This window comes from Aulonocara stuartgranti (genome assembly GCF_965226115.1).
Source record: "Aulonocara stuartgranti genome assembly, chromosome: 15".
NCBI classification, from domain to species: Eukaryota; Metazoa; Chordata; class Actinopteri; order Cichliformes; family Cichlidae; genus Aulonocara; species Aulonocara stuartgranti.
In genome coordinates, this window is record NC_138951.1 from 31,137,838 (window position 1) to 31,149,652 (window position 11,815).

The 11,815-nt window shown below is 41.0% G+C and overlaps 1 protein-coding gene across 1 annotated transcript in view; it reads right to left on the reverse strand.

Moving 5' to 3' along the window:
- The window catches only part of lama4 (laminin, alpha 4), a 33,005-nt gene extending 22,430 nt beyond the window's left edge, over window positions 1–10,575 (reverse strand). Inside the window, exons 1-7 of the mRNA XM_082505283.1 lie at window positions 10,031–10,575; window positions 4,290–4,391; window positions 4,085–4,212; window positions 3,924–4,004; window positions 2,647–2,861; window positions 1,938–2,038; window positions 885–1,065 (exon numbers count right to left, since the gene is read on the reverse strand). Coding sequence (XP_082361409.1) covers window positions 885–1,065; window positions 1,938–2,038; window positions 2,647–2,861; window positions 3,924–4,004; window positions 4,085–4,212; window positions 4,290–4,391; window positions 10,031–10,123 — 901 coding nt within the window. The 5' untranslated portion in view covers window positions 10,124–10,575. The remainder of the gene's footprint in view (window positions 1–884; window positions 1,066–1,937; window positions 2,039–2,646; window positions 2,862–3,923; window positions 4,005–4,084; window positions 4,213–4,289; window positions 4,392–10,030) is intronic.
- Between the last annotated feature and the right edge of the window lie 1,240 nt (window positions 10,576–11,815).

Sequence of the window (11,815 nt, forward strand, 5' to 3'; positions counted from 1 at the left end):
TCACTTGGCTTGAGGCCTGCACATCTGTCTTGTGGTTTCTTTAGTGTGTGACTCCTTATTTAAGCAGCTGTGTATGTATACAGATTTGGAATTGGGCGTTGATGTCATCCAACTCTCACAGTGATAGTCACTGGCCACAGAGACTATCAAAGCTTCCAGCAGATGTTCCTCTGACATCATTAACACCCGAGGTCAAAAGTAAGAAAGTAAAACACTTACTGTTACTGTCTCTGCATTGAATCTCGGACGTCTGTGCTTTACTTTACTTTGGATTCCTTACTTTTTCCGAAAAGCCTAATTACTATTAGGTTTAAGACATTTGAGGGGAATACATAAAAGACATTTCTATTATTATGTCCAGCACCTACACAACAGATTAAAAAGGCAGAAAAAACACATCTAATTAATGATGTCAGTCCCCTCTCACATGGGATCAGGTCCCAGTGTAGACTTTTAATTAGCCTTTTAAAATTGAAACCGGCCACAGCAGTTGGGTCTGGTTCTACCGAAGGTTTTTTGTTAAAAGGGAGTTTTTCCTTGAGCGTCGAGGTGGCTGTTGAAAAGTAAAACTGAAAAACGCAACACTCTTAACAGCTCAGCAATATCAAAAAATGTGAAAAGTTTATATTCAGTTAAATTGGTATTTTTTAAAAATATTATTATATTTCAAATTTTTACCAGAGTGTTTTTAAAAACAATTTTTATTTCTACTTAAGCGAAGAATTTGTACTTTTACCACATCCAATGAACATTAAAACAACAGTGGGTGTGGGAACATGAGCGTTCAGTGCAGTCTTTTCCTCTGGGAATCTACACTGAATGTTTTTAACAAATGCTGATTATGTCAAGTTATCTGCCCTACTGTGTACAGGCAGATAACTTACTCTGGCAGCCAGAGGGGCTATAATTCCAGTATCCTGGGAGACAGTGCTCGCAGTAACGTCCTCCAGCCCCCGGGCGACATGGACAGCTGTGGGTGAGAGGATGGCAGGTGGACCGGAGGGAAGCTGGCCCACAGTCGCACCTCCGGCAGCCCTGACAGCTGGAGAAACCCGAGTAGCCTTCCTAGATTACAAGAGTGAAAAACAGTGTTGGACTCCAGTTATTGGGCTCTTCCAGTTCATTTTGAAGCAGGCTCTGTGCATAATATAAGAGATAAATGCTGTGCTCTGATGTCATTGTAAGGGTCAAAATACAGTTCGCAGTAACTACTGTAGATCTTAGAAAAAAAATGTAGGCAAATCATTCAGCTGTAACTGCTTCCATCTTTTTTATGTTCTCACTTGAGAGTTCAGCTGCTTTCATCTGCAGCTTTCATGCTTCATGTAACAGTTGCCCTGTTTTCAGTACTTTTCCCTTAACCTCACAATGACCCTTGCAGACATTTCGTAACTGCAGCTTTTTGTGTTTTTGCTTGAACTCATGAATCGACTTCATCTTTTCATCGACACACGCATACATAAATTCACAAAAAATAAACTAGACCTATTTTGGCTTTTATATTGCCTTTTTCTTCTAAAGAATCTTAGCTTATTTATTATATGTTTGAACTGCCTTCTTGAGTCTGCTCCTCGTATGTTCTATGAAGTTTTATCCTGGGCAGTGGCTGAGTGATGTAAGGCTGGTCCTGCCCTGTAGCCACTCCATCCCAGTCTCATAACAGAATATGGAATAGTCGGAAAAAGGCTTTCTGTTTGTCTGGGAGGATCAATTTATAACTTGTCTATTTTGACAGAAAGTTTGTTTGATGTCAGAGAAAGTTGGAAGGTGTTACAATGGTAGCCAAGCCAAACCACGATCTTTTATTATTATTCTTACCTAACCGAGGAACTTGCCTAAGCCTAGTTGTCAGTGCCTAATTGTACACAAAGGGACATTTTTTATTAATAAAGAAGAAATAAGAGTTGCAATAAAGAAGCTCACGTGCTGTGTCTCACCTCACACTGGTCGCACAGCCGTCCAGTGACTCCCGGCTTGCAGTGACACACTCCTGTCCTGTCATCGCATGAAGAGGTGCCACATTTGTCACACTCGCACTCTAGAAAAGACATGGGATGTATGGAGTGATGAGAACACCAGAGGTCAAATTATGTCACGAGTATGGTGGAAAGGGTTATTTTTGGACTTGCAGGGCCTCTAAAGGCATACGATAATCCTTGATATGGAATTGAGACCATGTGTCTTTGCAACAGAGCAACTTCAAGGTTGTGTGGGGCTAAAAACTGCACTTTTGTCACCTTTTGTCATCTCTTTTAAGCAGCTAAGGTTAAACTGAGTAAATAAGTTGTAAAAAATAGTCCTCCTGTGAAGTACTCTATGGCGACTTCAGGACAGTGTGACACAATAGTGCAGGTCAGTGTGTGCAGTCTGCAATGAGCTGCTGGAATGCCTGACTACTGTCACTGAGTTTATGACAAGAATGTTGAACAGCCAGCCAGAACAACTGCATCAACAAACTTCATTAATCTCCCATCATTACATTACACACCCATCTATGCGACTGGCTTAAGATACACAAATTACATTGTTGGGGTATCGTGTGAGAACTGCCATAAAACATTGAGGAACAATGCTTTCATGCATCAAACATTAGCTATCCCATAGGAAATACCCCCCAAAGTATGGGTATTCACCCATTATCCTCACCTCTGCAGTCCTTGGCACTGATGGCATCGCCATAGAACCCTGGGGTGCACCTCTCACAGTTGGCACCGGCAGTGTTTCCCCAGCAGTGCTGGCAGTGGCCCGTCACATTGTGACACTCGTTGAAAATCAGGTTGGGGTCAGTGTTACCATTGCAGTCGCACCTCTTACAGGAACTACCAGTCGTCATTGGGCTGCCATAGTAACCGGGAGCACACCTGGATGGAAGAAACTGCAGATGACTGAGAGCCTCACTGTCTAACACAGTAAAGTAAAATCTACTTTTGGAAAATCTTTTTGACCTTTGTTACAAGACAAGCAAAGCTAATGATTGTTGTAGCTTTATGCCTAAATTGGACATTATTCAGTTTTAAATGTTAACACATAACTAAAAGCTCAGCACGATCTGATATCCTCGTGTTGGTGTTGTTCCCAGATCATCATACTAAATGTTGTTCCAGGATCAACATTGCAAGTGACCAATCAGAATGTTGTGACGTCATACTTTTGCAACTTCGGGAAAAACCGGCGTAAAACAAAAAACTGTACTTAAGCTGCGAGAAACCGCCTCTGTCCGCCGATCAACGGATCCTGACCCTAACCCTAACACTAACAGTAACCCTTTAATAAACAGTAAGCAGAATTGATATTGTCCTTGCAACATTGGAATTTCATAAATGCACGAATGGCTTGGTGCGCAAAGGAATAACGTCACAACAATGTGATTGGTCACTTGCAATGTTGAACCTGGAACAACATTTTCATGATGGTCTGGGAACAACACCAACACGAGGATATCAGATCATCCAAAAGCTCATGACTTTCTTCCTCGTTGTTTAAAAAAAACAAAACAAACAAAGCTAAGGCTGCTCTCATGAACCAGTTAGAAGTGATCCGTAAGCTTTAGCAAATTACTAGCAAAATCTATTCATCTTGGGTGTGAGCATAAGTCCTATGCATATAAATGACAGTGTATGTGATGTTGCACTTTACAGAGATCTCATGTTTTCATAAATGTTGTGGTGTTTAAAAGTTTTGTACTATATATGGCAGTTGGAGTTAGATGCTGTATAGATATTGTGGCCATTCCAATATTAAGTAAGTAAGATAAAATAAGTGTGAATGTTGTGAACCTAAATATATTTTATGTGTTTCATTGACATGAAATCTGCTCAGTCTGTAACGTGTACCTTTTTATTGAATGCGCAGGTAATGCAGTTATGTTATAATTGATTTACATAATTTACTGATTGCTTGTTCAAGGCCTTCTCAGCACAGACCTCTCACAGTAATTTCCAGAGTAGCCCTCTTGGCACTTGCACCGTGGAGTGGCACCTCCTTTGTCACAGTGCACTGCAAAGCTGGGCGGACACACAGAAGAAAATATTTTTGAGATGTCTGTCAGTCTTGTGGCAACACAAGCAACAGCAGAGCAGCTTACTTATTGGATGGGATGGGGAGGGGGCAGGCACATGGTTGGCAGGTGTGGCGTCCACCCAGGCCAGGAGTCAGAATGTAGCCATCTTCACACATTTCACAGAAATCACCCATGCTGTGGTATTTGCAGTTCTGCGAGAGGAAATATTATGTTTACGACAACATTTGTGTACCCGGGCACCTTACTGAGTGAAAGGCAGTCAACTTACTATACAGATGCCAGTGATGTCTTCACAGTAGTCAGCATGCCCCTTGCAGTTACATGGCAGGCATTCGCTTTGCTCACTGAGGAAAAATCCCCTGCCACACACCTGCAGTGGGAACAGAAATGTCAGTTTTCTGTAAAGTAAAAATTTGTAGAAAACTCTAGTTGGGTTAAGTAGACACACTAACTGCAGGTAAGAGCTGAGGAACTCTCAAAGTTAAGTTGATTGGTTGTTTAAACTTGTGTTTAAACAACATCCTCAGGCCATGAAAAGTGGAATAACAATGCTAAAACTGTGGTTCCTTTACTGGAAGTTTAAGACTTTGACTGGTGGATCTTGGCAAAGGCAAATGTGGCTGGGAGCTGCCCTTTAGGCTTCTCCTTGAGTCACTGTACTTGGAGCATTTATAATGGAATTATCTGACAAACAGTTTGTGGTACAGCAGCTACAGGAAGTTTGTGCTTCAGTTTTGATGAATAAAATTTGAATATATATATATAGTTGCCTCCAGCTCCAAAAAAACAAACGAAAATATAACATGACAGAAAATAAAATACTAACATTGAAGCCAAGTGTAAAAACAGTGTGTGAAACATCAGCGGTTAAGTCCATCTGTTAGTCTATTGTCAGGGTAAAGCAAAACTTAATACAAGTGAATCTGCCACATAACTAAGTTTTATACCGGGACTCAGTTATATGGTAAACTGATGTATATGTCATGTGCCACGTGCAATATTCATTCATTAAATGCAAAATGTTGACTGATAGTAGTGATAGAGGGAGAATGTTCGGGTGCATTTTCTTCAGGGACTGAGCTCTGACCTTAGCATTTAGCGTTGGGGCTAGGACTGATGTCATCGCTAATGATGACTGCACAAAGCTGATTAGGGTTAGAGTTAAGTTTACAAATAGACCACAATAAGAGACTTGATTTGACATGTAACATCTCTCAGTTTCTTAAACTATGCTGCTTTAGCATGTGGCTAAAATGCAGCTTAACTTTAATCACCAAGAAGCTGCTTGATGTTCAGTTCCATTAAAATATTATAGAACCAAATACAGATAAATATCGCTAACATATCCTGTGCTATCTATCAACATATAAGAATGCTATTGACCCAGGGTTCTCAGTCATGGCTCTCACTTTCTGGGCATTTGAATCGATGGTTGATAATTTAGCAGTTTCAACACACAACACGATAAAAGTACAGCATCCTGACATTTTACAGAACATCAGTCCAAACACTACATCCTGTCTGATGTTTGTTCACCAGACTTTCTGACGACAATGTGATGCAAGAGTTCAGAGGCGTCACGCACACGCTCGGCCCTCTGACTATCTTTGATTTTCTGAAGCAGCACCATTCAGTGAGGTGTACAGTAGCACTTTGTTTGCAGTAGTCTGCAAGACCACCATAGTTTGATCTCCTTGTTCCACTCACTCTGCTGGACATTGATGCTTTGCATTCAGAATAACCAGACGATGGAACATTCCAAAGACATACAGTAGTGTATACCCACATGTGATTCATACTCTCCTTTGATTTATTCACAGATGGGCTGCGACACAAAGACGTTATTATGTTGCAAGCTGATGTGAAACATCCTGCAAACAGGAGCTCTTATTATTCTTGCTGATCCATTTCCTGTAGGCTTCCCTGAGTCTACAGGAAAAGCATCCACAGAGACATCTATTATTATCACGTAAACACTTATGTGTAAACCTTCCATGTATACACATACTCCTATTAAATGTGGCAATGGGATCAGTGCTCAAAGGAAAAAAAAAATAGCCCCAAATGTTAGTTTAAGCTATTAGAACTAATGAGCCTAAAGTTTATGGGAAAACCACAAAGATCCCAATTATCTATCATTTGTAAAAGCACATTAAAGTCTTCTGAAATAGTTCAGACCTATTAACTGTGTGACAGTCTGTGATGGGTCAAACAGCTGCAGTTCATATACACAGGGGAATAGAGGAAGGGGGCTGAGGGCCGAAGAGCAGATGGTATACTGCTAGGACTTGGACATCTTTAGACTTGAATGTTAGGGACTATGTCTTTTTACAAGAGAGCCTAAACAGAAGAACAAACAGTTACATTATACATTATGTTTATCTGGCCATAAACAGAAAGACAGAAGAGAAATGCAAATCACATTCATACTTAAAACAGATTTCTTACAGTTGATATGAATACAAATCATCAATATCAAGTGATTTTTGTCAGTTCAATTTCTTCGCCATGATAATCTGACATTTCCCCAAGAAGTACAAAACAGTGGTAACCAGATAGCTTAGGTCAGCATAAAGACTGAAGTAGATTAAACTGATAACCAAACTTCCCTCTCCGCACAACCTCATGCAGCTTGTCTGGGGAAATGCTGAAGCACACCCAGGGTAGCTGATAGACGTGATCTCTCCAGCATGCCATGGGTCTGCTCTTCCTTTTGGTAGGACATGCCTGGAATACCTCACTCAGGAGGCATCCTAATCTGATGCCTGAACCACCTCATCTGACTCTTGTCAGTCTATCTTGAGAATCACCAAACTCAGCCAATTTCTAAGGCAGAGACCAGCCAAGCTTCAGAGAAAGCTAATTTCTATTGTGTCTGCAACCTTATTCTTCCAGTCACTACCCAAAGCTTGTGACCATAGGTTATGGTGGGGAAGTAAATCAACCGGTAAATCGACAGCTTTGCTTTTACAGCTCAGCTCTCTTTTCACCATTACTGACTTGTGCAGCATCTGCATCACTGCTGACATGGCCAAATCTCCCCTTGTTCCTGAATAAGACTGCAAGGCACTCTTTGAATAGCCACTTCTCCCTGACCAGGGTGGGCCCTCCACCGTTTTCCGTCCTGCTGCTTCACACTCAGCACCACCTGATGAAGCTAATAGAAGAACATCATCTGCATAAAGCCAAGATGAAGCCACTGAGGGATGAAACGTTTCTCCCTTTAAAAAACGCTACGTCCAGATGAACAAAATAAACTTTTTGGGATTTCTGCCACTTGGTTAAGTGTAGAAATTCGGACCATAACAATTACGAACAGAATTGGTGACAAACAGTTTAGATCAATCTTACAACTTTACTCTCAGCAAAATATTTGGGTGTATTTTAGGTGAATATTGCTTTTGACTACAGTTTCAACATACTTTGATTTGTAAGAAAGCTTATGTTGCTCAAACAAACTTAAAAAGAAATCTATAGCCTCTCAGCCACTTCTTTAAAAAAAAAAAAAAAATGAAAGAGGGTAAATGAGCCACATTTAAAACAAGCATAATTTCAGAAACTACATCTTTCAAATAAAGTCTGCGGCCTCACAGTGTTTGTGTTATTAGATTTCCCTTTGATTATGCCAAATAGAAATAGATTTGATAGCCTTGATAGAAACTTAAACCTGAAAAAAACACCCCTTAAACCTGAAAGCATTAATAACATTCACAAACATCTGAAGCTCTCTGCCAGCTGTGAGCACGCTTAGTAATGTGAACAATCTCTGTGGCCCTCCTACACTGGGAGGGCAGGACAAAGCTTACATTCAGCATATTATATAACCTCGATTTGTTTTTTAACTGAAGATAACTTTTCCAATGATTCACTCTCTCTGACATTTAGGTATTTATCAGTATCTGTGTGTTGACCTAGGCTCTGAGGATGGACCATAAGGCAGGTATCACACGCAAAAAACAATTTATGGCTCCACAGATTAGCTCACCTAAAATCAACACCCTGTCCCATAATATAGGTTGAAATTTGTACAGCCATGTGTGTACACGGAGCTCTTATTGTGGATGTGTTGCTTATAATATATGTACTTCTGCCTGCTTTTTGAGATTTTCCTAGCACAAGGGCACTATAAGTGGATTAAATGTTAATGCTTGAGGGTTGAATGTCATTTCCGCTTTGCCTCCCAAATGGAGTTATCTGCTGTACTTAGACTGACCTTGAAGGGATGGTCAGACGGTGGATTTAGTCATTGTAACTCTTCTGAACATCCGGATATACCCTGGGTCATGAGAATCTCATCCCGACTATAAGTGACTTTGCTCATACAGATCTCATATTTATTATCACAATGTTAAGTTATAGTTAATAAATATCCCTATTTGCTTAAAGTGCTAGATTTATCTCTAACTATAAATTTATATTATGTTAAGAATGTGTTGCAAGCACTACCAAGGCACCACAAAAACTTAATTTTTGCAGTGATTTGCAGTATTATACAATAGTCTTGAACCACCCACCGATCACTTTTTTATACTTGTGATGTTTTAAAACATGCATATATTTTTTGGAATTACAGTACAGAATGTAAAAACAGCGTTTGTCCAATTCCAACGAGCTTGAAAATCAGTATTTGGTATAATCAGCTTTTTTCTTAAATAAAGTCTGAACCCTCTTTGACAGGTTTCCTTGTAATTTCTTTTACCAGTCTTTTCTGATTTCATAATTCCATCAATTTTGACAAGTCTTCCAACACCACTGGCTGAAATACAGCCCCAAACTATGATAGGGCCTTGAACGTGTTTTAAAGATGGCTGAAGACACACATCTTTTGTACATACTGATGATGATATGAGCATAAAATTTGGATTCACCACTAGATAAAACCTGTCACTGCCTTTTCTCACTGGCATATTTAAGCCTTTTTCTCCCTGTTTCTATTCCTGAAGAATGACTTCACGACAAGTACTCTTTCACTGAGACCATCTCTGATGAGACTCCAGCAAAGTCCAGTTTCCTCTCTACTGTCCTGTGTCAGACCTTTGCTATATTTTTTTCTGTTGTTTAGACAAGAAAAGCAAAGCTCAGCAAGGTCCGTAAACACTGCCCTTAACCATAACCACTTTCGAGGTCTAGTAGCTGCACAAGACAATGCAGTCATTGTACTTACATCAGGCACTGGGTCATCATAAACAGAACAGCCTATAATGAAGATACATAAATGGACTTTTAGAAGTCCGTCAAAGATTTGAGTACTTGTGGGTTCGGAGCAAACTTTGATTTCGGGATCTAATAGCAAGTTATTCTTTGAACACTGAAGGAAAGAAACACATCTTTGACTGCTTTGCTAGAAGACCAGCTGTTGTCTGCACTCACAAACAAACACCGGCCTGAGTCGTATTATAACATAAAGAAGAAGAAAGAAGACCAGTGTTGCCAGGGTTTTTATATTATGTGAAAATGCACATGCAACAACCTCAGACTTTCACATTATCGCATTATTTATCTCCATGCATCTTTCCCCACGGTCTAAGTTTATTATGATCGTAAATTCAATACTTTTAAGTTAAGCGTGTGAGCTTACAAGTATTAAAGCTATTGCCAATGGAACTGTAGAGTGTGTGCCAGTAGTCATTAATGGCTTCCATGCCCTTACTGCATATTGTGCCCCCTCCCCGTGCTGTTGCTCAACATTTTGTAGCTGCTTTCCATTAGAGAACTGTCAGGGAGGGGCAGGAGGAGCAGGCTGTGCCTGAATCACATACAGTAACTCAAAGCCTATCAGAGTTGTTGTCTTGGGGTACCTCTGATGGTATAAACACACATGCGAACCCACTGCAAGACCACTGTGAAGTTTCTGTATCCTCAGAGAGCTTTGCAAAGAACCCAAACTCCCAAGACATCATTTCCAGCTTCCCAAAAGCCTGTGTACTCAATCATAACTCATAGAAAGTCAGAAACTGATAACACTCACAGTATACAAGCCAAAAAGAAGGAAAACCAAATGTGTCTTACTTTGAGAACTGACTGCTGTTGTTCCCCAGAAGTTATTCTTGCAATCGATAAGAAGATGCAGAGAAAGCAGAAGGGCAGAGATTTTGCTGCCATATTTGCCCACTGATCCTCCGTTTAAGTCTCAATCAGTGTCCACTGGCTGTAGGGAAGTCCCTGGGCAGCTCCTTATGATCGGCTGCACCCTCTGGCTTCGCTTTTCCACAGCTTGCGATGTCCAGATCCACCACTGCCCCTTATCCCGGCCCTAGCTGAGTCCTGTAAAACAAACTTGTGTTGACTGCTTCCCTCCCTCCCTCCCTCTCTCTCTCTCTCTCTCTCTCTCTCTCTCTCTCTCCCTGCCCCGATTCCTCTCCCCTAGTGGACCTGCCTCTCCCCTGAGCCTGTGCCTAAATCACATACAGATGGGAAGACTGGAAACCGAGACAAACAGTGAGAGAGACAGAACAGCAGAGGGAGCGGGAAATGAGCCACAGAGGGTTTGTGTCTGCTGAGCACGCTAGGCCATCCAAACTGTTCAACCCCCAACTCAACTGTCAGAGTCAGACTGAGTGTTAAACCCTTGTCTCCATTTGCAGGACTTTGGCACCCTTTTCACCTTCAACACGGGATCCCTCCTTCTGTTGTTTCCCCCTCCCCTTCCCCTTCCCCTCTTGTCAGCCAGGGTGGGCAGAGGGTCTAAAGCTTCAACACTCACTCTGCGCTCAGCAGGCCGAAAAGAAAAAGCTGCTCTGATTTTCTGGCCCATCTTCTCTTCACAGTCCCAGACATGAGCCTTCTCTATGTTTTGCAAGGTTCGATCATCAAAAGCTGCAAAGTTTGCAGACACAGTGTGAGTCAGTTAACAGGAAGAGACTTAGCATGACACTTCCAGCACAAAGAAGGCATTGTCAGAGTCTGAGGAAGGTATTTTTAGATTCAGATTCAAACCGATGGGTAGGTATAACTCATGACTCTGCGAGTCACACTGGTCCCAAGACAGACTTTTTTTTTTAACACCACAAAGATCGTGTTGTAGGCAGTTCCAAATATGTCCCATTATGCACCATGTCTCAAGTAACCAATAAACACTAGTTATGTTTGGCAGTGATGCATTAAAACAACAGCATTAAGAGGCTTGTTAGGCCAGGCTAGGTTTACCCCTTTGAACAGAAAATTGACATAAAATCGGAATTCTTTTCACTCCTACAGTATTTTAAGTATTACAGTTATTTCACATGATCCATATCCAGTCTGTCTTTGTCTTGTCTCTGTGTTCTGTCTTCAGCGTCTCTCCTTAGTGTCTGTGTGCTTTCCCTGTCTTGTCTAGATGATACATTTGTAGTCCTGGTCCATGTGTTGTTTCCTTCCTGTTCCCACATTCATCCCTCTGTGTGTTTTCCCTTTATTTTGACATTCCCTTGTCTCCCATGCGTCATGTTCCATCAGTTAGATTATCCATATTCCCTGGATGTGTCATCTGCTCTGATTACCTCTTGTGTATATGTTGACTGAGTCTTTTGCTATTCTTTGTCATGTTGTCATGTCTTCCCTCTCGCTGTGTGGTCTAGTTCTTAGTTCTAGTCATGCCTTGGTTTTGTGTTGCATTGTTGCATCTTGTTCTAGGGTTGTGTAGTTCAGCAATAAAGCTGAAGTTCTGAATCACTTTTTTTTGCCTAGCATTGTGTTACCTGCCTGAAAAAGCAGTGATGCCATATCAGAGTTAATTGCTGCCTTAAGAATAAATGTGTACTTAAGTGAGGACTTTCTGAATGCAATTTCAGCCTTCATAAAACTTCTATGAAAAGT